This window comes from Chlamydotis macqueenii, chromosome 2 (genome assembly GCF_036417535.1).
Source record: "Chlamydotis macqueenii isolate bChlMac1 chromosome 2, bChlMac1.mat, whole genome shotgun sequence".
NCBI classification, from domain to species: domain Eukaryota; kingdom Metazoa; phylum Chordata; class Aves; order Otidiformes; family Otididae; genus Chlamydotis; species Chlamydotis macqueenii.
In genome coordinates, this window is record NC_141557.1 from 15504079 (window position 1) to 15529517 (window position 25439).

The window sequence follows — 25439 nt, forward strand, 5'->3', positions numbered from 1 at the left end:
CTTCCCAAAACCATCCTGAAAGACAGCCGTGGCACAACACTGTAGTCGTGTCAGACCAGGTCAGTCCAAGGCGGCAATACATTTCTCAGTATGATGTGCAATTACAAAAAAAAAAAAACCAACCAAAACCAAAACAAAAAACCAAAAACCACCCAACAAAAAACACCAACAACCACCCAAACACAAGAATGACAAGAATAGTTCCAGATTTTTTATTCATAATCATAAATGCAACTTCCCTAAGCCACATTAATGTGCAACACACTGCTTTCAGTAGTGCCAATTAAGTCACAGGTGTTGAAAGATTTGTAAAATATGTAGCATCTCCTTCCCCCATAAAAGAATTCATTTTCTTAATTTTACTCAAATGTCTCTGTGTTACCTACCAGTGATTACCTCCCTTTTCCACCTGTGACTGCAGAAACTAGCTGCTTCCTACTGTAAACCACAGCAGTCACATGGGGCAAGGTAAGAGGAGAGGCAAAAAACCCCACAGATCCTCTCCTAACAAACTAGCCTGGAACATATTTTAGTTGTCACCATCTACAGACTACCCACTGTTTGACATAGTTAACTAAGCTTTTGTTTTATCACCAGCTTCCTTCATAAGCAGCTACAGCCTTCAGCACCATAAAAAGCTCACATGATCACAGAAACAACTCTGAACTGCAAAATAAAAATGCATGTAAAGTGAATTAATATTGCTGTCAAGGGAGCAGCATTTATGGAGCTCTGTGGTAGAACTGGTCTCAAAAAATCACCCTCAGTTGTTTCCTTTCTTTGGCGGGGGTGGGGGAGCAGACTTTACTGGTAGAGAGGAAGGGAGAGAGAAGTACACATGATGTACACATTTTGAGGAAGGGTTTTCCCTTGAGGAAAACCAATTCAAGAGACTGGAGAAGAGTTGGTGTGTGAAGTGCAGCTAAGAGGAGATCTTCAAGGGATGCTGTCCATATAACAGATGGAATATACATCCAGAATAGCCACAATGAGATCTGGCAGCAGCTAACAAAATGATAAAATAACACAAAGGTTACTCAAACAGTATTCCCATTTTATTTATTACAAGTTGTAATTTGTACATTTTGCTGCTAAAGCATAGATTTCCAGAGTCCACTTAGCTTGTATCCACAGTGACATATTGAACAGACTCCAGTAAGAGAAACAGACTAAAACAAATATCAGTCAAGAGGTTTCTTTAAAATTAAGCCTTTTAGAACAAGTTTTGCATGCTTTAACAATTCTTCCATATTCTATACACCGAATTGGCTTGATGCTGACTTGCCAGTTAGTTTAGAAGCCCATGTTTATCAGCTGTCTATTTCCTGAGCAGATGCAATCCAGGAAGATGCTCCATTTCACAGAAATTGAAGTAGTGCACTTTTTTTTTGGGGTGAGAGCACCTTTTAGAGCTTGCATACCATAAAACAAACAATCTTCTTGAAAGCTGTAACTGGAAATTAGGAGGGTAAGAGCAACCACTACTGCTTACAGACACAGTAAGCTGTACACAATTAAGACGTTTTTTTAACCATCAGATTCTTACAGTAAGTAAGTATAGCTGTCAAAAACCTTGACAGGAATCCTAGTTATTTTTCCTGCTACTGTGCTTCCACACACAGACTTGTGCTTCTGCTTGATCCAACTCATTACAGCTTTATATTTTACGTCCTCCTCCAACATCTGGATTTGCTCTCAGTCAGCCATGTTTCTGGCCCAGTTTCCTTCAAATCTGTATTAGCACATCTTCCAAAAGACTGAAACTCGACACACTTCTGCAGGGCAGATTATGTAATCCTATAAGTAATTGAAATACTAGGGAAAAAAAAAAGAAAAGAAAAAATACACCTGCATAGTGAAAATGAAACTGAGCCATCATGCTATTACTCCCTTCCTTCCCCTCTACATATATAGCAATCAGGAACAGCAAGTAGTACATCATCATTTAGCTCATCAGTATTTCCCTGCTAGAAGGATTGTCAGCACTTCTCTGTAAAGCACTTAGGAATACTTTTGACAACTGAAAAAAATTAAGTTTATTTTACACCCATTAACATGATCATAAACCAAAGGCTACTCTCTCCATCTCCCCAATACAGATATCCTCCATGGCAGCCTTGTCATTTTTTTGCTTTATAATGGAGTCATTTTATTGTATGCAAGAAGCCTCAGGCATTCTGTGCAGCCCATTACTCTTTGCTGCCCACATTTGGATGGCTAATCTGCTATCAGCCAGAAGCTTGACAGACAAAAGGAAAGGGCAGGAAAACAGCCCACATGGTTGCCTGCGTGCACACACACTTCAGCTACACCGTGTTCTGTCAGTAGACCCAAGAACCAACAAAACACACATTTGATTGCAGTCCTACTTAATGCTTCTGTGGTCCAAGGAAGACACATGAGTTCTTTAAAGGTAGATAGGCTGGGGAGACATTAAAAAAAAAAAGCTTAAGTAGGATACCTATTAAGACACATTAAGGCACAAACCTGGATGACTTTACTTAGTAAGTGAGCATCTTGGAACTTGAGAAGTCACAAATGTCTTTCTATTCTGAGGATTTGCTATACAAGATCTTCAAAAGGCTTTAAAAATACTGGCAAAAGTTGGAAAAATGAAATAAGGGCTAAATATAAGCAACTGTAAACTATTAGAACAAGACATTTGGCAAGTTCTCAATTTCAGCACTTCAGTTTTCCTCCCTGCTCAGAAAAGAACTCTGATTTTTCTTTTATAAAACATTGTATACTTTTTTCTATATCCAAAACTATTGTGACACCACACATATGCAAAAACAAATGCAGTGAAATTATTTTCATATCATTCTGCACAACAATGAGCTTGTAAATTTTATTTGTTTTTAAAGAGGTTGGGGTAATTAAATAGAAAAGGCTTGCCACTTCATATCAAAATAAAGAAAATGCCTGTATTTGCTGGAGTTCTTAATTACGTTATTTATTTAGTTTCTGAAGGAAAGCCCCTCAGCAGAGTCAGAGGCAGTACTGGCAAAGATTTTTTTGAGCATCAGATCTACAGGCAACAGTTTCCATAAAATTTCTTGTAAGAATTTTCTGTCAGGATCATAAAGCTCTGTTGTGTGTGATGATTTTTACTCTGCTAAGTCTATTTGTATCCTTTACAGCTGGAAAGCTAAAATTGTCCCTTTTGTGAGCTGGATTACCTCACAGAAACAGAAAGTCTGCCACTAGTTTTAGTCACTCACAGGCTGAAGTACAAACCTGGCTCCTCCTTTTAAGAAGTCCCTCTCCATCATGCAACTACCACATCAGCTACGCAGGCTGATCCCTGAAGGCATGATTAATCACGTGGGGAAATACAGAGAACTATGGCATGTTATACTGAATTATGTGTCACTGGAACTATTTCCCTTTTCCTATGCTACAACTACCAATTCAATTTTGCCTCTCATTTCTGTTCAAGTTATTATTCTACTTTTGTGCAGAAAGAGTCTCCCAGCATTTTGATGGCAATATAGAACTGATTCTGTCTTACTTCCGCTATTTGTTGTAAGACATATTTAGAGTTTCAGGAATACAGTATGTCTGTCAATTTAAATTCTAGAAAAAGTACAAAGTAAGCCTCACCATGAAGAGCAAAAGTTGTCAGAATAGCCCTTTCCATAGAATTACTCTGTGGTTTTAGCATCATTACAACACTGTTAGGAACAACAGATGTGTAGCTTGTATTACTACAGGGAGCATTCAAGCCAGCCTAATAAAGTATTTGATACAATAACTATGCATATGTATGTCTACAAAACAAATTCCTGTTGTAAATACAAATCCACTCTCAGAACTCAGTAGCTAGAATGTATCAAGACAGGTTATTGTAACAAGCCATCCAAAAATCTACTCCTATCTAAAGTTTAAAGTTGGGAAGAACAGTGTTTTCTTGTTGCTTTGAGTGACAGAAGTTCTGAAATCCCCAGTGAGTCTTGTCCTGCAGGAAGAGCACTTTTCTCCTCCTGTGGCCATCTGCAGCACCTCCTCAACAGCAGCACCATCCCTGGCAGTACTCTACAACCTTATCTTTCTCTCCCACATGTACAAGGTAAGAGGGGGGAAAAAAAATACTCCATTTGCATATGTAATTATGGTGTAGTTCAGCAGTGCGCAAAAAATTACTGGAAGTTGAGAACAGATATGCCCGATGACCACACCTTAGTTTTTCAAATGAAAACGCTTTGCAAGGAAGGGGAAGGGACAGCAGCAGGGAAGGAAGCCAGTCATTACAGCTCCAAATCTGCTTCAAAGTCCTTATTCACCACCTCATGCTCTTTGCGGGGCCAAGTGTACCTAGGTCCTTCCTGTGAACAATAACATAAGAATGAATCCAGTAGTATGTGACTAGTTCTATTTTACTTGAATTTACTGAATAGCTGTACCACGAATACTTGGGGAAAAAAAAGGAAAGGCTAAGGAGAGACAAACAAAAAAGGACAGAAGACTAAACAGGTTACAGATTCTAAATAGTACCTCCTTTTCCAGTCTAGAACTTCACCGGACTTACAGTAGGTAGCATACAGGAACTTAATAGAGAGAATAAAACAGACTAGAAGGTGGCAAGAAGGAAAATCTGATGCATACCTGAAAGGACACATAGTAGAAATTCCTCAATGCCTTGAGGAAAAACTATTTAAGAACAGGTGTATTTAGGAAAAAGGGACCACTCATCTCCCTTATGTTTTTGGGCATTAAGGAAAACATTATGAGATTGAGGGAGGAGGGAAGGTGTTAGGAAAACAAACAAAAATCTCAAACTGCTTTTTTAGGTCAAATCTACCAGTTTATCAAAAAGTGATCTAATCCCTGTGATTAAGGTCTGGTTTTTCTGTTCCTTAGTTTGCATTTTTTCAGATGGAATAGATTTCCCCAGGCCTTTTTCAATCATGCCACATTTGTGATGTTTTGCAATTTCACTTTGCTTTCTCCCATATAGACTCTCTGGACAGATGTCTCTACAAAATGGATCAGAAAACTGTCAGACAGAATTTGAAAAGGGATGTTTGCTGAAATAATGAAAACATTTCATATCACAATAACTGAAGGTGCTCCCTAGCATCACTGGCCCAAGAGGCATTTGATCCTAACAAGGACAGGCACACTAGTTCATAGGTAAAAATACTTTCTACCACATCAGACTCTTAACCCCTTTATTTCAAGTGTAGACCATGAAAGTCACTCTCAGGATCATGGTGAAAGGCCAAGTTTATAAGCCATTTATCTCCGGCACTCTTGCCAACTCCTCCAGTGTTCCTGATCTAATGCTTAACTCACAAGAAACTCAAAAACATAAGAGCTTGCAGACAGACTGAGCATATCCGCGTTAAAGCCAAAAAAAACATACTTAAGAGGAGTACATAAAAAACAGTTAAGGAGCAATTGTTTCTTTTCCTTTAGATAAACTCCGGTATCATACAGGGATCTTAGCGTTTAAAGAAGTAATTTTACCTGTCCTTTCACTCAAGGACTGCTACTCATACTTACAGATCCTAATTGGATAGGATGGAACATCATCTCAGCACAGGACAGAATTTATGTTTTTTACTCTTTCCTCAGTCATAAATGAGCCCCGTAAGATATCTGGAAGAATACATTTATCATTAGACATTTTCATTTACTTTACATAGTTCTCCAAAAACAGGATAGACAGAACACATTGAAGGCAGAGCAAGGAGGGAGATGCTACCAAACAGAAAGCAAATGTTTGTAAGGGAAGCAACAAAGGATGCCAGTTTTCAGGTTTTAACCTTTGGGTGACAGCAGTTGTTAACCACACTGCTTTGCAACAACAGGGGTAAAGTCCTCATATCAAGGAGACTGTGGCAGCTGGGAATGACAGCTGAAAAGAAGAGAACTGAAACAGGCTGCTTTCAAACAGTACTGACTTCTCAAAGATGAGAAAGCATATTTTTAGTTAACTTCTGTTGCTCTGAAAAAGCATGCTAAAAGATACAGTTTGTCATTACAGTAATGGCATCAGGAACAAGCACAGGGTGAGGTACAGTAAGAGACTCCTTTCTTCCCTATCTGGAGTTCCTTTGGGAACGAACGTACAACTCTAAAGAGCCCTGGTTAATACGTTCCACTAACTAGCTGAAACATTTGAATCACTGCCTGGCTGCTACACACGGAAAGATACAAACGTAACGAGTTCCTTCTTTCTGCTTTACCACCACCTATCCTCCTAACACGTGAACGAAAGCTGTCAGCTGCTCACACAAGGAATCAGATGTACAGGCCCAGATACAGCGAGAGAAGACTCAGTACATCTATTTTTCACTGCCTAAAAGCCGCTTACATACTGTGGTGATGGGAGTAGTATTTTTCTGAGGAGTACTGAAATAGATTTATAAAGCTATGCTGCATTTAACTGTAGTCAGGATTTTAACTGCAAGTCTCTTGACTGGGCTTCCCATTTTCCTCAAGTGTCGCACAGGAATACTACTTATCTGTGTAAGAAAGGGACAAACAGATTATTAAATAAACAAGCTGCAGCTCAACACAACAGGAAAACTGAAAACAACCCTAGTCTTCTCTTAAAACAGGAGGGCAAGCAAAGATTAAAAAGCTGCAACTGTGAACAGTTTTTGAAGATATCAAACTTCTGTAACTCTTTCCAATAACTTTAAATAAGATGCTAGGAATCAGACAGCCAGAAAAGCAAACCAAGACTGAGAAATACCTGTGCACTTGATAGTTAGCTCAAGAAATTGACTCAATCAGAATATCAGAGGCAATGGCTTAGTGAGAGGTTAAGAAAAAAAAAAACAACCAAGAAAACTTGCCAACATAACATGGATGCAGAAAGCATTACAAAAAAAACCTACACACACTAAACTCCCTATAGAATCCCCCAACAACCCCAGTGTTTCAAGGTATCACCTAATCAACTGAGGTCAAAGCTATCTCCCACTGTGATCTTCTCACACAGCCAACCAAGGACCTGATTCATCACTCCCTGGAAGGCCACCAAGGTGCATCAGAAATAAGGCATCAGACCTTCAGTGAGGAGCAGACAACTCCCTTCCCTATTCCACCCTCCCTACTTCCCACACACACTCTTTGCCTCAGGCCCACGCACCCCTGCCCACTCATATATACATCCCCATGGCGTCTTGGGTTTTTTATTATTATTTTTAATTATTAAAGGTTTCAAACAGCATTTCCTTCAAAACAAGAGAGTCCCCATCATAACTGATCTATTGCACTGTCTTGTGACTACAGCTAACCACACATCTTCACTAGTGAAGATACCAGACCGCTCTCCACACTCACCTTGCTTCTTGAGCACCCACCTGCACCCAGAGCCACTTCCCACATGGCTCCACCTTAGCAGCAGCAGCCCCTGGTGACAAACGGCAGTGGTGGTAAAACCTAGACTTGGCATGCATAAAGTAGACTTCCCAAGTCTGATGTTTATTTACATATTTCTGGGGAAAGAGGACTTACACTTATTTTTTATTTACGTAGGAATCATTTTCAAATATTAGAAATATCAGTCACATGCTGAGACTCTTCTTTAGTCATTGCTGTCCCAACAAAATCAGTAGCTGATTAAATCATCTCTGCCCAGACCGTAACCTCTAAGAAAACAATCTTCTAAACACCCCACGCATCGGAGTATGGATGTTGATTCTTAAGCCAATTCCCTCCTGCTGTGTTTTACTTTTGCCTACCTACACATTACTGAACTTCAGATTTAGGAATACAAAAAACACCAGAAGACAAAATTCTACTTCTCCAGCACATCACTACATCAACATTGACTATACAGACAGGAAACATCACCAGTGAAGATACTATCTTAATATTATCTAAAAATGACTAAAGAGAAAATTGAGTTTTGCATACTGCTACTTGTTTGCTGAAAGTAAAGGTATTTTGAGACAATAAATATGAAAAAGCTTAATTACTTAAACTGAAAGGAATAGTAACTGCTAAATGTTAAATCTGTTCTCTCTCTTTAAGGCTCTAGATCAAGCTAAATGCAAGGGCAGTCCCAAGGATTAAAAATGGATTGAGACTCAGTCTTGCTATGGACTTCCTGTGTGACCTTGGGTAAGTCACTGGAGAATTTAGTTCTCAAAAATAACAGGCCTATTATAGCTGCCAGAATGAAGCACCAAAGTTTCTGAGACCACAGATGCAAGCCAGGCCCTGCTTACTTGCCCATAATGGAGAAGATCCTACCTGGTGAGCCCTTTTGAAAAATGTATCCAAGAATTTCAGGAACACTGATATTAAGCACTTGAAGTTCATCCCGAACTGTACTTTGAGAACTTGTATGAAAGCCTACATAAAACCAGAATTATTTCTGTTTTTCAAGCTCTTGTTTTCTGTATTTGTGTGAAACCTATCAGGAGTAGAATCTTTATGATCTCCAGAGATGCAGTACGTACTGTTAAATACTGGATTTACAGTCAGCAGAGCACGCCGTATCCTAATCAGCTTGCAATATCAATTAGTTAGAGTTTTTGAAATGAATACAAACAGCTAATGAGTTGCAAGCAATGAGCTTATATTTTTGGTAAACAATAATGACTGAATTTAGAAGAAAGGATTCTTAAGAGCCATTTGGCTAGATACTGGAGTTGCAGCAGTTTCCCTCCAACAGAGAGCAGCTGCTCAAAAATCAGTTAAAAACCAAACAAGTAAAAAACCCACAACCCAAGCTTCACTGAAGTTGGTTTTATTTCTTTAACACAGTAATAGAGTCTCATGCATGTTAAAAAATGTCTGCCATCCCTCACTGGCATTTTAAACCCTATTAAAACAGATGTTTCCACATGAAGAAAGGGATTGCACTGATATTTTTCCTTTAGATTACTCCAGCCACTCCCTTCACTACCGTAAAACTTCTATAAGAAGAAGTGACAGGTTAACACCACCACCTGAGTGCCAGTGGGGAAGGAGGCAGAGGATGGCTCTAGAACCCCTTCCCCAGTGCTGCTGATGGGGGAGCTCAGTGACACAGTGACACTGATATTAGCAGGACCTGTAATAAAGCCTAAAGTTCACAGAGACTCACTGGGGAGGGATATCTGCTATCATAGAAAACGTTCAACAGAAAACTTGGGCTGAGTTCACAGAAGTCAAATCCTCAAACTTTTAGCTAAAAAAAAAAAAAAAAAAAACCTAAAAAAAGATCTGACTAACTTCTATGATAGGAAAGCCCATATCAGAGGGAAAGTTTCATCTACTTGCTACTTTTCATCAACCATTTCAGCAGCATGTTTACTAGAGTCCTGTAAGCAAGGAAAACTGCTTCAGACAATAATTCACCTTAAAAAAAACCTCCCTCAGGTAGCTAATCACCTTAAAACACACTGCTTTACAACTGTTAAAATAACAAGCACCGATTACTGAGAGAAAAATGAAGAGGTAATGACATTAAGTGTATTCCCATTATACTTCAACAGTTAACAGGAAAATAGAAGGATTAGTTGTTTATATGAAACTGTTTAACTGTTTCCCTGGACTCAAACAGTTAATTCAGTTGTCCGTGTAGACCTGTCCACTGTGCCTGGAATTTTAACTCGGGCTACATTCCTCAATTCCCAAATTGCAAATTTAAATTAATGCTGGAGTAAAAAACATTATAGCTAGTGAAAAAGAAAGCGAGGGAGGCAAGAGAAGAAAGGCATGACAAGGAATGTTGTATCCCAAGCGTCACTAACACCTGACATCCTGCCAGTAGTTCACACCTTGGAGCTAACAGAAATACGCTGAGCTTTTGCCTTATTCAAAGGCACTTATGATCTTCTTACAGTCCTTACCTTTGTAACAAAACTTTATATGAAATGATTATTTAATAAAGAGAGGGAATCCAACTGTAAAGCAACTGAAATAGCACTCTAAAGAGGTAATCTATATAACCTTTTAGTAATTAACTCTGAGTAAAAAAAAAAAAAACACGAAACAAAACAAAAAACCCACCCACCAAACCTGCCTCATACCCTCTCCTTACATATACCTGACAGCATGCAGAATTTACTCATACATTCTTCTTACCATTAAATACAGATCTGAAGACCTGAAGGCATACTTATGTTATTTTCAGAACATCAGTATAAAAGGCTGATATGTTTTTAACCCTGCAGTAAGGAAAGTTTTAAGTATTTTGCTTGTTTTACTTGTCCCACAGCATTGCTGAAGAACAAGATGTGTTACTTTTAGTTTTGCTGTTTAATAAGAATTACAACTATCCTACAGTATATACAGGAGATGCTAAGAAAGCAATTAATCCTGATCCTGCAAACCAACTCAGAATAAGAAAGCCTTTGCTGATACTGAATCTATTTAAAGTCCACACAGGATCACATAGCGTGACAATACAGATGACTGGCAAAAATCACATCCCTCTTTTCTCCTCCCCATTTCACAGCTTTCAATAGAATTGGAAGAGGGGGAGAAAGGGAAAAGGAAGATAGGAAGAGAGACTCCCAACCAGCGCTATGTTCTTGCTTTATCAAAATGGTGTTGTCGTCCCAACACTTCGCTAACTCCTTTGCTGTAGCAGATGTTTTTGTGTACCAGCCAGAAGTAAGGACAATGACACAGGATAGTTTTCTTCAAGTATGAAGAGCCAGATTTTCTTGTAAGTGGAGGCTTCAACGGCAGCTCCAATCAGCTCCTTTCCTGATCTCCTGTAGGGGCCAATAAACAAGGTAGAAAAGGAACCAGCTCTAGAGTTAAGATGGTAAGACTGTCTGTCCAGCTACAGTTAATGAATCAGGATGGCAGCCATAAGTTCTGGCTCCCAAACACGGGGGGGGGGGGGGGGGGGAGAAAAAAAAACAAAAACCAAAACAAAAAAACCCCAAACAAACCAAAAAAGTGTACAGTACAAGAAGAGCTGTGTTAAGTTTATCAACAGATAAACAGAAGGAAAGTTTAGAGTAGAGTAACTAAATGCCATAACCCATTATTATTAACTGGTTTACCGGATGTCAAGTGCAATTCCTCCCTAGTAAACTCCCATTCTGTGTGAAAGGGAGGGGAAAAAAAAAAAAAAAAAAAAAAAAAGCATAAAATTTGTTTAGTGTATATGATGAACAAGCCAGTTGCTGAGCATCTCCTGTATGCTGATCTCTCATTAATAGATGATACTCACCTATAACAGCAAAGTACATTTAGAAATTTAGAAGAAAAATAAGTCCCATATCTATTTTAAAGGTTAAAGGGTTAACAGTTTTTCCAGTAATTTTCTTCAGTAAACATTTGCAAGTCAAACATAAACCCACTGCTGAGAAATCTCTATTATCCAGAATCTATTATCTAACCGATCCTGATGCTTCAATGCACAATGACTGAAGTTGGTTTTGATTGCTCAAAAAAGAAAACAAACCCAGCCTAAAACAAGACATACTACAATTCTACCTTGCAGAACTAGTTGATAAAGACTCAGAGGCTTTTTAAAACAGGTGCAGCAATGAGGGCCAAAAGTGATGAAGATGAACGATACCTGTAATGATACCACATCTTATACACCTTTTGTTTTCTGTGAGTGATACACGCTGCAGACAAAACGTTTCGTGCTAAACAGCCTCAAATCTGGTTTTCTAATATTAAGCACAAAGGAAAAACACTGACAGCAAGCGTGGTAAATAAATCCCTCCCTTGAGAACGACGGCAGCAGACAGGAGGGGGTTGACATGCAGGCAGGAGAAAACTAAACACCATCTTTTTTTTCTACCTGCACAAGTTGCCATTTGCTGCAGCAATCAAGAATCTCTTTTCCCCGTTGATTTAAAACGCTAGGTTTTAAGAAAATTTCTCTCTCAAGTCATCTGTTGATATGCTCTAATAGCATGATATTCATATCACTCGATCTTTAAGAGAAAAATCCATTTTCTTTCCTGTTCAGGTAAACATGTTTACAGCTCCTGCACAGACGCTGGGTGGTTCAGACTCACATGTCACACACATGTCGTCAGCAACAAGAAAAGCCCCTTTCTCGGATCATCAACATTTTTAATAAGGTAAAGAGAAAAGCACTTTCCAAACTTACCTTTAGCACAGCCAAATCATCAACTAAATGTAAATATTTACAGTAAGACAATGAATTAATAACGTGAGCATGCAAACAAAAATACCTGCTAGAAAACACAAAGCAGAAATAAGAAACCCCTCCTAAGTTCAAAGCAATCAAACCAACTCGTTAGCCCCCGAAAGGCCGTTATTTATCACCGCGTTACGCCCGACACAGTCAGGATTGGAGAGAGGCACCGATCCTGGCTCTGAGCTATTTCGGAGCCCGTTCGCTGCGTCTGGAAACATCTCGGATCCCAGGCGAAAGCCTTCCTATCTGTGACCCTGCACAGGAAATGCCACATAAAACCTAAAATTGCCAAGGAAGGTTACAAAATCTCCTGCTTTACGTCCTATTGCGAAGAGTCGCTACGAGAACCGAACTACTTCTCCATTTTCCAGAAAATAAGTAGAGAGTGGGTGTTCCGAGCGTTTATTCCCCCTGCCGTGTACCTTCCAAATGCATCTTAAAGTAACACACGTACCAAGGCGGGGGGCGGGGGGGCGGAGGGGGGGAGAGAGGGAAAAAAAAAACCCACAAAAAAAAAAAAAAAACAACAAACCAACTCCACAGCAGCCCTGAAGTCTGAAATGTAAATGTAATTCCTTATATAGACTGCAGCAGCCGGTCACACACGCACGGAGAGCGGAGCGGGGGCCCCCGGCCAAACCGTTACCACCCATTATTATACAAACAGGTACCTCCGAAGCCAGAGGGAAGGGAAGAAACTTCGCCGCCCGCCCCCGCCGCCCGGGAGCGGCCCTCCCTTCCCCATCGCCCCGCCGGGACCCGGGGCGGGAAGGCAGCGCGGCCGCGGGGCGCCCGCCGGGGACCGACTCCTGGCGGGGAGGAGGCGGCCAAAGCGGCGAGCGGGTGGCGGGGGCGCCGGCCCCCTCCCGCCGGCCCGGGGCGGCCGCGCCGCGCTGTCGTCCCCTCTGCCGCGATCCCCGGGTGTGTGTGCCCCCCCCTCCCCCGAAAAGCGAACGCCAGCCCGCCCCGCGGTGCCGGCCGGCAGCGAGGAGCCGGCCCGCTGCCGGGCGAACGGAGAAAGTGGGGGGCGGGGGGGAAACTCCGGCGGGCGGCGGAGACGCGCTCCCGGGCGGGCGGCGGGGCCGGAGCCGAGGGGGTGGCGGGGGTGAGGCCCCGCTCCGGCGGGGCGCGCAGGTAACAAGTTTCGGAGTTGGGGCTGCCGAGGCCGGGCGGGCGGCGGAGGCTCCCCCGCCGCTCCCCGCACGGGCCGGAGGGCGGCGGCGCGGCTGGGCCCCCCCTCGTAGAGCCCGCTCCCCGCAGCGGCGGGCGGCGGGGCGGTCGCGGGGCGTGTGGGGGAAGGCAGCGTGTAACGGTCCCGGACAGGCGGCGGAGTGCGGAGGCACCGCTAGGCGGAGGAGGGAGGCGGACAGCGAGGCGAGGGAGGCACCAGGTAGCGGATATAACGGTGCGGAGGGAGCCGGGCTCCCGGCGAGGAGCGGCGGGGGAATTACTTTCGCGCCCGCCCGACCTCCCCCCCCCCGACCCCACTCCGCGTTCGGGACGGCTCTGCTCGGCCCCCGCCCCAGCCCTGCCGCCGCCCCGGCGCGGCCGAGCCGTTGCCCCGCGGGCTGACTGACCGTTATTGCGCCTCGGGTTCGCCTGCTTCCTGCGCTTACACCTGGGGCCATCCGCCATGATCCTCTCGCTTGTGTCTAAATGCTCCAGTCACCTCCTCCCCCGCCCTCCCCCCTCCCTCCCCTCCCCTCCCCCCCGGACCTGGTTTACGACACTGGGTGGTTTTACTTTTACATCACCTTCCTACACCTAGTGCTCGGCCGGAACCTTGTTGCCAGGGGAGACGGGCGCTTTACGGCAGGACGTTTGAACGGCGGCGGGGGAAAAGTTACGGCCGCAGGTACCGGCAGCGGCGGCCGCGGCCAGGAGGGGAGGGGATCGCGGGGCGGCTCCGGAGCCGCGCGGGGACCCCCGGCCCGCCGAGGGGTGCGCCCCCCCCCGCCCTCCGTCGGCGGCAGCAAGGGGGGATCCCCGTGGGGCGGGGCGGGCCGAGGGGGGCGGGAGCCCTGGGCGGGTGGGGGGGGTCAGCGGAGGGGGATCCCCGCCTGGGCGGTTCCGCCCGCCCCGCCCCGCGTCCGCCGCCGGCACCGCCGCCTCGAGGGGCCGGCCTGCCGCCCGCTTCCCGCCCTGCTGCCAGGTGCCTGCCGGCCCGCTGCCCTGCGGCCTGCTCGGCGTGAGGCACCGGCGGCCGCCCCCAGGTACCGCGGGAGCGGGCGGGGCTGAGCCTCTGCCGGCCCCGCTTCCCCTCGCCCCCGCGCCGGGCACCTGCCCCCGGCCTTAGAGCGCCAGTGGGGGCTGTCGGCCCCCGCCTCTGCAGCCCGACCCCCCGCGGGCCCCCTCGCCGTGACCCGGCCGGGGACGGCAGCGCAGAGTGGTAGCCCGGGCTGGTTCCCACCGTGGCGGTGATCCTGCCTTACAGGTCTGACCGAGAAACAAACAGGCGGACGAGAGTGATGCTGTTCCCACCGCCCTGAAACCTGTCGTTCTTGGGCTTTCTTTAGTCGTACTTCTTGTTTTTATGAAAAGGAGAAGAGGTATAAAATTCCATGCCCTAAAAAATAAAAAGGGAAGGGAGCCATTTTTCACAGATAATTAATAAACAACTTTGTTTGGGCTTAATAAACATATTTAATGTATCAACAATAACATTACCATCAAACACTCATACTATTTATTTACTCTTGCCTTTCACTTTTCACTTCAGGCAATAAAGTAATTTATTGTTTCCATTTGTTTCTAGGCTTTCTTATTTCCTTTTTTTCCCCCTTACCCTGAGATGATTCTGTAGAATTTATAGTTCTGTGCTTCTGGGGAATGCTTTTATCCAAACAAATTAGATTTCAGTGAGAGCATTTCTGTTAATGGGATACTTTTAATAAGTAATTGATACATATGCTACTGAATTTGAGGCCTTTAGCTATTCTACAGCTATGTGTTCACACGCTGTGCTGTATCACTTCATCTCATGGAAGCAGCGTAACATGTCTCTAGAAAATGAATTGTTGAACACTGGCAGTTTGTGGAAGTACCTTACAGCTGAAGCTTCCCTAGAAGTCAGTACAGTCAGAAATGCTTAGAAAAGAGGTATAGGGCTAAACTGGATGCAGAGTTAGGTAAAGGTCTAGAGGGATTTTTTCAAAATTATTTGTACTCTCAGAAATGTACATGAATCATGGATTTGGGTACTCACATTAAAACAGTTGTTGCCCTTCTTTACAAATCATATGTCTAATGTATCTCAAAAACTTGGTAAATTTAAGTGTAGTGGGTTTACACGTGTATCTTTACCCAGTGCGAATTGGCTGCTGACTTTGACAATTTAATGAGGATCAACCTGAGAGTCATTGAAGGCGGCTAACAAGTCAAACAGTACAAAGTGTTTGATAGTCTAATAGAAGTCATTTAGAAGCATTAGATGTAGCGCTAGCTGGGAGTGCTGAACTTCAAATACAAGGGTAGCTAAGAGCTGCAATATGGAACCAACTACAAAATTAAAGTGAAAATTGTCAGCAAAATTTTGAGTGAGTGAATTGCAAAGTTTAAGGCAGAATCTAATTTTTGTCCTGCTTTAATAATTCAGCATCTTTGCTTGTCAAATTTTTGTGCAGAAGATACCTGTGGCTGTGAAGCATCTTGCAAATGAGGCCTTAAAGTCTTCGGAATTCCTGGATGTTTTTAATCATTCTATGGATGAATTTAACCAAAATATCATGTATAGATTTTCATGCTAAGTTTTCAGTTTCTTAAAATTTGTCATGTTTTAGAAAGTAGTTGCAAAAATAAAAATAATAAAGTATCTGTGAACATACTTGTAGATTTATAACAATACTCCCCTGCGCATCCATACAAAATTCCAGGTCTCCCTTTAAGCAACTTTAAAGTAGCTTGTTTTCATTGAGTTTTGTCACTTTTTGCCTCTGGATAAGAATTCTTGGCTTTTCATTTTGAGCAATTTTTGTTTCCTAACAGAATGAGGAGAAAAACAGTCCCCTGGTGTTTGTTAGTGCTCTTTTTCAACTAGCCATAGTGTGTGTCTGCACGTTAGTCTCTTGAGATTTCCAAGCAGCTAGGAGAAACCGGTGACAACTCTTGCTGCCCATTAGTTTCTGAAGAGCAGAACTGGAACTGGCAGGAGCATTGCTAGCTCTACACTGCTATAGTTTTGATAAATGAGAAGAGAAAACCAAAGCAATCTTTGTATACGTTATCTTTATACCAAAGGAAGTCTAGAAACTAAAAAAGCAGAGGATGGTGTTTTGCATGAATTTGTTGATTACCGCAGTTGCTACTCATTGTAAAGTGTCACATTCACAACTTGTAAACAGATAAGTGGGTTTTTGGTTTTTAAACTTTGATATATTTAATCCAAGCAACTGGGCCCTTCACATCCTTGTATACCAAGTTCCCATTATTTACTGTGCTAAAAAGCATCATGGTCAAGGATGCAGCTACTGTCAAGTTGTTTTGGCCTAATACATGCTTCTAATCCTGGATGCAAATGCGCTAGTTAAAATTCCTGCTCTCTTTGTAGTGTTCTGCAATACATGAGCACATTGTATATATAATTTGAGCTAGTTTGTGTTGCAAGTAAGAACGAAAAATCCTGGTTTTCTTTATGGGGCACAGCTTTCAATCTGACTTCAGTCAAGGATGCAGGAATTAATCAATGTACTAATTTGCAAAATCTCAGTAAAGCAGTATATCTTCTGCATCCTGCTGAATGTGGCAGGCTTGAGAATATGTTTCTTTAAAGGAGGAATTCTAAGACAGTGGTTGTCCATAGCAATTGTTTGTCTCTAGTTACATAATTTGTGTGGGAATTTAGGCAACCCTAAGCTGTAGTTGAAATGCCAGATTGCATAGCTGCTGTACTTCACTTTATTGAAATTTATTTCCATTGTCTGAAGACAGGAATTAAAATACTTCAGTAGTCACACTGGAGTACGGATGCTCAAAACCAGCTATTTATTATTACAGGCAGTTTTTTCCATTTTAAAAATAGTCATGTGTGTTGTGTTATGGTTTATGATTTCTTGAGTATGTATTATTAAATAAAAGAAATCAGTCCTTATTCATGTTTATGAAGCCAAGTTTCACATCCTATCTTGAGTACTCTAGATTTAATGGTGTTCATTTAGTTGAATGAATTTAGAATTACAGTGAAAGATGACTCAGTAAATTGTTTCTTGTTTCATTTCTGGTTTGTGGAGATTCTTTTTTTTCTTTTTTTTTTCTGATTTCCATTAGTGAAACTTTACTTTCACTTCCATGTATTTTCTTGGAATGTCAGTTCTTGAAATTTACTTTTCACTTGATGATTTTATTATTTTTTTGGAAATATGCTTTTGCTCCTCTGTAGAAATTGTAGTTGAAAGATTTACTAGGAGAACAATGACCTAGAAATACACAGCTTGACTGCAGCTAGCCAAGGAACTAATCTTGAATAAAATGTGGATTTTAGATATATCAACATACAGTTTTAGTGCCCTTCCAGAGGGTCTTTCAATTTCTAGTTTTACTTCCAAGTGAATCTAATAAGTGTTGAAGGTGTACCCTGGGATGTTGTACAATCTCAAAAAATGGTAAAGCCACTTGAAATTTGCACATTCACTTAGAGCAGAGTTTGTAAATATTTATCAAGATAAATTACCCTTTTTTCCACTTTGCACAGCTTATATTTTTTTTTCTATTTCTGTACTTCACCATGAATGTATTTATTTATTTAAAGCTTGAAGTTATGATTTCTAATAAATTGTCATGTCTTGCACGACTTGAGAAGGCTGTACCTGCTTGAAAGATTTAAGTGTAAGGATGTAAACTGCCATAAAGCATCAATGTGTACATAGATATATATAGCTATAATGACTTGCCTATATGCAATTGACTTTTCAGACGTCATCTTTGTTATGAAAAAGTGTTCATGAAGATCACAAAGGCCTTCAAAACCATTTTGTTTCTCTTGCTCTCCTTTTGCCCTACTTGTTGCATATTGTTTTTCTCTTGAAAGCAATTAACCTGTGCTGATTCCTATGTCACATTGGTGTGCTGTGTAAAATAAACGTATGAAAAAATAACCAGGACTTACAATTCCATTCTTATGCTAATTTTAACTTTAGATGTGATCTGTGTTTCAGAGCCTTCACACAAGAAAAAATTATTTTAAAAATGGAAAAAAACCCAAAAAGGTCATTCCACATTCTACATTTAAAAGGCAAATCTTGCGTGTTCAAAATGGACTTGGAATGCAAATTTTGGTACAAGCATTGGACTGCAAACAGTTATGATTTTTTTGTTTGTTTTCAAAGTACCTGGAACTCCAGTTGAGAACGTCTACTTCAATACTTTCTTTTCTGCTGCTGGATGCAGTAGCAAAATACTGTATCAAAATATTATGTTTTGGTTTAAATTACATCTGAACTTTTGACTGATCAAATTACAGTTGTAGTGCAGTTAGATTACCCGGTTTTATTAGTAGCACATTTTCCATTCATCTTTGTTTATGATGACTCTGCATAAGTGTCCTTATCCATTATATTATCTAATTAAACGCTAATGTATTGTGAATATTTTCCCATGTGGTTCATGTTTGTTTCCTTCTGTAACTTACACACTATTTCTGGTTTAATTCTACTCCCCAGCCCTCTTGTTGTTTGCTGTCTCACAGTTTGGTACGATTGCTCATTTGGCTCTTGTTTGGAATTATTCTTCTTGTTATGATATCTGTACAGCTGGCTCACTCAGCTCTTTAAATTTCAGCTTAAAATGGATTTCTTAATTATTGCATTGCATATTCTTCTCATTTATATTTGAGTTTTGTAATTGCTGGAACACATTCTAATGTTAGAAGTTATTCATTTGTTGTCTCATTTGTCTTCTGTTTTTTTTTTTTCTCACTGCAAAATGCATGATGCTTCTGCAGGAAATGTTTGTTAATACATAAAGGGAAGCTGTTGATTTGGTGCTGCCATAGTTTTTGGAGCTTGCAGTGTATATTCTGAATATACAGATTTAACATAAAGAAAAACAGAAAAAAAGATGACAGTCTACCAAAACAAACAAACAAATATAATTAAAAGTGTAATTTTGCTTGAAACCTCAACAAATCACCAGTCAGTGCCATAAGGGGAAACAGAGATACTGTTATGGTTATTTTCTGAGATGTGAACTGAAGCTTGGGGGTACTCTGCATAGCTGGTCTGATTCTCCGTTGGCAAGGTAAGGGTCTGTCTGTCAAATACAAACATACAGTATTAAAATGGACAATAATATGTTTGAAGCTCAGATGCACAGACCAAATTTGTTGGCACTATAGAGCTGTAAAATCTAATGTAATTATATCTGAGTTTAGTTTACTGGAGCAGGGAACAGCAGTTCAGTGCAAGAATAATCATGTGTTGATAAAGAATTGGAAAGGGATTATGATTCTCATGTAAGGCTATGCATATCAGGAATTTTTGGTTGCGAGATCAAACAAGGAAAGCCTAGTTTGGATCCATCCAAACAAGAAACTTCTTTTTTCCCTTCTGGAAATAAAAGCCTAAAAAGATTTTATGTGGGATCAACTAGAAAATGTCTTTTTTACCCAAGTATTAAAAGCTTGGATTAGAGCAATTGTTACAAGCAGAGAAGGTGGTCCAGGGGTTTCCATGGACCAAATGGTTTAAAAATTCCCTTTCTTAGATTCTCTCTTCTTACTGGGGAGGTTGGAACAGAGATGTCTATGGTGGGTAGCACCCTAAATCACTGGGCTTTAGATATTCTGAAGAACACTCATTTTCTTTTTTGAATGCTGACTGTGGAAGTACTGGCAGAAGGACAAGACCCTCTGTGTCATCTTAAGAGAATGTACTTTGGAATACTCTCTACTCTCGCCACTTAGATAAACATTCTGGCAGTTGGGTTATCACCTTTCTCTAGTTCAATGACTATATTAAGTATTTTATAGAAACAAAAAGTGTTCATCAGTACAGATGAAGACCACCATCATCATTGGTGAATGATGATGATTCATATTTCTTTGAGGAGAGGATAGACTTGAACCTTGGTTTTTAATATTCTGGAGGAACTCAATGACTACTGGGATTTCATATTAAAGATGGATTACACTCAGGATTTCACACACACAGGGCCCAAATCAGCTTCTGCAGAGCAGTCAGGTAGAGAAAAGCCAAGCTTGAAGATCTGCAGGTGTTTAGGTAGAGTGAAGAGCTAGGCAGCTGTAGGGATGACTGGAAACAGATCCTCATGTGCACAGAGAATTTAACTGAAAAGTCCTGAGTAATTAGGATTAGCCAGAGGCTGAAAGCGATGATGAAGAGCTTTGTTTGAACATAGATGCCTGCAGGATCTTTTCTGACCAGAGTTTTACAAATACAAAAGCTATCTGGAGTAATAAAATTAAAATTTTATGTGGTTTAGGTAATTTTATTTCTATTTAAAAGATTAATTATCTATTTCAGTAACTGTTGGTAGGCATTCATTGGAGCAATTGATTTCTTGTAGGCTATGACTAATTCATGTTTAGTGACCGTAGTAGGTGATCATGCATGGGACTTTGCTGCCTTATGTAGAGTGTTACTTCTGCGCTGGTCCCTCCAGACTGCCTTGGTAGTTAGTGGGGATCTAGTCAGCAGAGCCTGGTCTACCTCGCAGGTGTCCAAGTTAAGTGAGGTGAACCCACCCCATCTCTTAATCTTGACATCAGTCCAGTCAGTGGGGTTTGTTTTCCTGTCATGAGGTTGTGGAGGTTTATGGAGATGATTCATCTCTCTACTCTAACTATTACTCCCAGTTTTGTAAGGTGAAAAGTCCTAGAATTTGTTGCCTCACCTGCAACTGAGCATCTTTAGATGCTGTTCCCTCATAAGGCTGTGCCAGCTCTGTGGATGTTCGCATAATGTACCATATATCACGCAATGCCAAAGGTAACAAAAGCATTCATTATGCCATGAAAAAAAATTGCTTTTTAAAATATATTTGTAATCCAGCCAGATGTTTATAAAACATTTGGGCAGTCTTAGCATAGAGAGGATAACTCTGAAAACCTTGTTCTGCAAAGATGTATAATTCAAAAGCTCAAAGTTTGTTCCTGCAGCCAGGTGTGCTTGTATTTGGATTCATCATTGCAGCATCTTGAAGATGACAGAAGAAATTTGCTTAACTGTTATTAATAATGGTGCTTTGGTGCCATAACATTTATTCTAAATAACATCAAGAACTTAGGGGATTCATTGCTAATTTTAGGTGTAAGATTAATTTGCAAAATGGCAAAGCTTCTCACTACAATAGCATTTTTCAGCAAGAATCCAGGACTATACTTGCTTGCATGCTTCACCTTAGACTGCTTTATCTTTAGTTGGTGATAGCTTCATAAAGACTGCTCTGCTCCTAAATAGTATTTATAGGTTCTGTGACATTTTTATCTTAACATTGTTGCTTGCTTAAGTGTTTATTCTAGAAAGTCTGAAAAGTTATGTTTGCAACTACTGTTAATTTCCCTCATGAAAAGTAGCTTATGCACAACTATTTTTCGCAGTTTATTTTGAGACTTTTTAACTACAGTCTAGTCTTAATCTGAGTCAGACTAAATCACAGTCACATTTTCTCTTTAATAGTAATGCACTACATTAGTTTTACAGCCTCTGAGACTGCATTTTAAGGACATACGCATTGCTTGGGTCTCCATTCTCCTCAAACTGATGCATACTGATATGAATCCTAAGGAAACGGTTTTGGTGCTGTTTTCCCAGCCACTTTCCTGTGGTATAGTGATGGATAACCCTTTCTGTTGACTTGGGCAAGACTGAAGGAAAAAAAAAAAAGAGACAGGCAGACAGACCTGTCCATTGCTGTGACTACCTAGGCTGAAATGCAAAATTCAGCAAACAGGCCATTCTTCATGCACAGAAGAAAATAATAGACAGAATATCCATGTGTGCCAGAGCAAAACCCATGGCTAAACTGAAATGGTATTCTATGCAAATTCAGCTGTATGTTCTTTTTCTTGCTAGCTACTCGATGCTGTCTTTCATGTCCTACTGCACGAGAGCTCAAGGTGCCTTTCTTCACTAGCTTTTCTTACCTTTCAGAATATTAAAAAATACGCAAAACAATTTTAGATAATATTTATGGTGTATAACTGTTATTACATTTCATCTGTTTGTATACATGCATGCATAAAGCTATTTTTAAAGATTAGGAAGGTCACAAAGTCATGGGCTTGGCCTAGATTCATGATCCCTTGGTTATACCCGCATCTGCCTGCCCCACCCCTCCCCAGGAGATTACTACCACCACAGCCGAGGCTGCTGTTCAAATCCCCATGTATTAGCAAACTGAAAACAGCGGTAGTTCAAATTAAAAGTACTATGCTGGACCAGCAGCTGCAGACTCAGTCTTTTTCCTATTTATTTGAAGTGGCTGAAGAAGTTACCATTTCCAGTTGTACAGTCAATATTGTTTTCAGCAGCTGCAGCTATATCCAGCATGGGTGGCAACATTACAGGATGGTAATTTTAATGCTTCCCTTTTCAGTCATACAGTTTTAATTTTTATCCCATGTTATCTTAGCTACATTACCCTGCACCTTGAGAAGATGTGTCACTTGGCAATGTATTAATATATATTTCCTCCTTGTTGAAATTAGTTCCCAAATCGTAATCATGCAGCTTATGCAAACCCCACTCTGAAGACAATCTTGGCATTTCCATGGAAAACAGTTCTAGATAGATACTTACGTTTGATTTTTACTTATATGACGTGTAATAAATGGAAGGTCATACGTCATGTCAGACATGTTTCATTCATTATAGGTGGCTTTCCAAATGCTTTGAGAAACTAGCTGAGGTCACAACATGGGAAATTCCTTAACCAAGAAGAGTGTTTGAGGGTTCATTTGGACTTTTTTTTTTTTGTTTGAACAGCATCTACTATAATGATAAGCACCACCTAGGAGTATACATCTCTGCATCTCTGGGGGAGTAGTATGGGGGAGTAGGTAACAGAAAAGCTCCAAGTATTTTTTATTCCACTTTACTGCTGGGAAAAGATTCAGATTGCTCTGAACCTTTTGCTCTTCCCCATCAGAATCTCAACAAAGTAATCAGGAAGCTCTTTCTTCCTCAATTATAAGAATGTCAAAGACACTTAATTTCCCTTTTGCAGTCCTACTCAGATCTAAATCTGCATTTGACATTTCGTGCTACGCCCAGTTCCAGCAGGTGTAGGCTCTGTGGCCTTACAATTAGGTACTATGTTAAGTGATACCTAATTTTAGGAGATGCCATATGGCTTTCCCTGTATTTTCCTAGATAGTTTATGAAAGGTAAGCATGCTGTTACATTACAGAGATCCATCACTTCCTGAAGTCATGGGAAGGCTCCTGCTTCTTCAAGAGGTCCAGTGCTCCTTGGACCGTAGTCCATCACCAGACTATGTAGAGTCCTTCCTACCTCCTGGTTACAGATATGATCTCAAAAAGAAAACATGGGGATTAATTAATACCAGAATGTAGATCTGGAGCCTGAGAACATAAGTGTCAGGATGATGATGTAGCAGTCATTTTTTCATCTTTCCCTTTAGGAGATGCCGTTTGATTTTAAGGACTAGTAATATCCAGTTTTCAAGTTACTGTTTATTTCAGTGTAAGGGACCTCTCTTCTCTTATCTGACCATCTGGGATCTTTTTGTAAGAAAAACATCATTCCAGTATTAGAAAGTATATTTCAGCTTGCCGTGTTTTATCAGAACATATTGAAGCAAGATGCAAAGCAGTATCAGATGAAAGCTAAACTCCTCTATTAGATGGTAAGTGAGTATAACCTTCCTGTCCATAGAGAGTCAAAGAGTTTAAGAAATTACTGGCTTAGTGTTATGCATAAAATAATAAGGAGCAGTCATTTAATAATAATAATGACACAGTTAAATATAATAATAATGAAACACACAAAGATTAAGGTATGCTGATTATGATATATGGTAAGACATCGGTTAATATATGCGTTGAAGAGAGTGTCAGGTTTGTCTCCATGCCTCTCCTATTAGGGATTAGATCACATTCCACAAGGCTAAAGGTAATCTCCTTGTTATCATTTTCCATTATGAAATTCTTGGTGCTGCTCTGTCAAGCCCTAACCACGTGTTTCCTAAACAGGGTGCATCTGACCAGTTGTCAGCCGCTCTGCTTGCTGGCAGTGCATCCGTCTCTGAGAGCGTGTTCCCTCCTCACCTGACAGCGCTGCTTATCCAACTGGTCCTGGAATTTATAGATGGCCCTTAAAGAAGAGACAGGACGCTGTTCCTTGGAAAACAGTACTCTTCAAGATGAACACAAGGAGATTTTTGGCCGGTGCCTCACCACATTCTGCTGAGTCAAGTCAGCATTAAGTGAATACAAATTCTCCCTTGGAAGTCCTAATTACAGCTGAGGATCTGAGGAAGTTATGGAAGGAAGCAGGAGGGCTGGAGTGCTTTCATGGCCTCTTTTTTTGAATAATATCCAGGAAAAATACAAGGAGAGACCCATGACCCACAGCACTGGAGAACTGCAGTTGCAGGCCATACCCAGTTTCATCCCTATTGATTTCATCCACAGGACTCCTACTGGAGAAGGGTTTTTGGGGTGACCGATTAATCAGTAGCAAGGCCCTACAGAGCTGTCTGTAGTGTGCATTACTGTAAGATTTGCCAGCATCAGTGCTTTATATTTTGTACACACAGCTGCTGGTGCTTAGTGTCCATTTCTCCCTGCTTAAATTGATGTACATGGCATCTGTTTATTTTTTTAAAGTGTATTTAGTATTTTGTAACAAGTTATATCATATATGAGAGTGCTTCATTGCGACTTGTTGAGAGTTATCAGTCCGTAGTTGCCCTTCATTCATCTAAGGGCAGTAAAAAGTGAAAAGCAGTTCCGGTCCTTTCTTGGAATGACACAGCTGAAATAGCTTCATTACCCAAAACTTAATGGAAGGCAATATAGTCTGGAGTCGGGCGTGCAGATGGAAGGAGGAATGGGTGGAAGTGGGTGTCACTGGCACACAGCCTGGAAAGCTGCTCGTGAAAAGGCAGAGAGAGACAACAAGAGGAGAAGTAAAAATGTGCTTTGGGAAGAAAGTCCAGCAAAATAACTTTTTTGGCAAAGTGCTGGCTAAAAACAGGCTTGAAATGGCAAGCGAAGAAACTGCAGTCTAGTGTTTTAATTCCTGCTTGGTTAGAGGAGCAATAAACCAGAGGTTTCTGAAAACTCTTCTGATTTGCATTTGGCAGCCAACAGCGTCAAGAGCGGACAAGGGCCCAGAGGGGTTTGTGTCAGCCGTGGCCGGACGCACTCTGCCCAGCCCTA

The 25439-nt window shown here is 41.2% G+C and overlaps 1 protein-coding gene and 2 long non-coding RNA genes across 7 annotated transcripts in view; 1 reads left to right on the forward strand and 2 right to left on the reverse strand.

The window, feature by feature from the left end:
• ZEB1 (zinc finger E-box binding homeobox 1) overlaps positions 1 to 13763 on the reverse strand; it is a 116221-nt gene extending 102458 nt beyond the window's left edge. The window contains exon 1 of one of the 3 annotated variants that reach the window (XM_086742024.1): positions 13660 to 13763. In XM_086742024.1, coding sequence (XP_086598150.1) covers positions 13660 to 13717 — 58 coding nt within the window. In that variant the 5' untranslated portion in view covers positions 13718 to 13763. Of the gene's footprint in view, positions 1 to 12614; positions 12732 to 12753; positions 12978 to 13659 lie in introns of those variants that run through there. The other 2 variants (XM_086742025.1, XM_086742023.1) reach the window with 2 other exon arrangements.
• On the reverse strand, positions 1044 to 5601 carry LOC147601595 (uncharacterized). Its single transcript, XR_015257817.1, has 3 exons — positions 5506 to 5601; positions 4179 to 4325; positions 1044 to 1815 (listed from the first exon to the last, which is right to left on the reverse strand). It is a non-coding gene; the product is annotated as an uncharacterized LOC147601595 (long non-coding RNA).
• Positions 12682 to 15639, forward strand: LOC147601596 (uncharacterized). 3 transcript variants are annotated; one of them, XR_015257815.1, is made up of 3 exons: positions 12682 to 12749; positions 13851 to 13937; positions 14517 to 15639. It is a non-coding gene; the product is annotated as an uncharacterized LOC147601596 (long non-coding RNA). The 3 variants fall into 3 exon arrangements; XR_015257816.1 differs by lacking the exon at positions 12682 to 12749 and adding an exon at positions 12940 to 13003; XR_015257814.1 differs by lacking the exon at positions 12682 to 12749 and adding an exon at positions 13285 to 13472 and having other exon boundaries at positions 14517 to 15638.
• The last annotated feature ends 9800 nt before the right edge of the window (positions 15640 to 25439 follow it).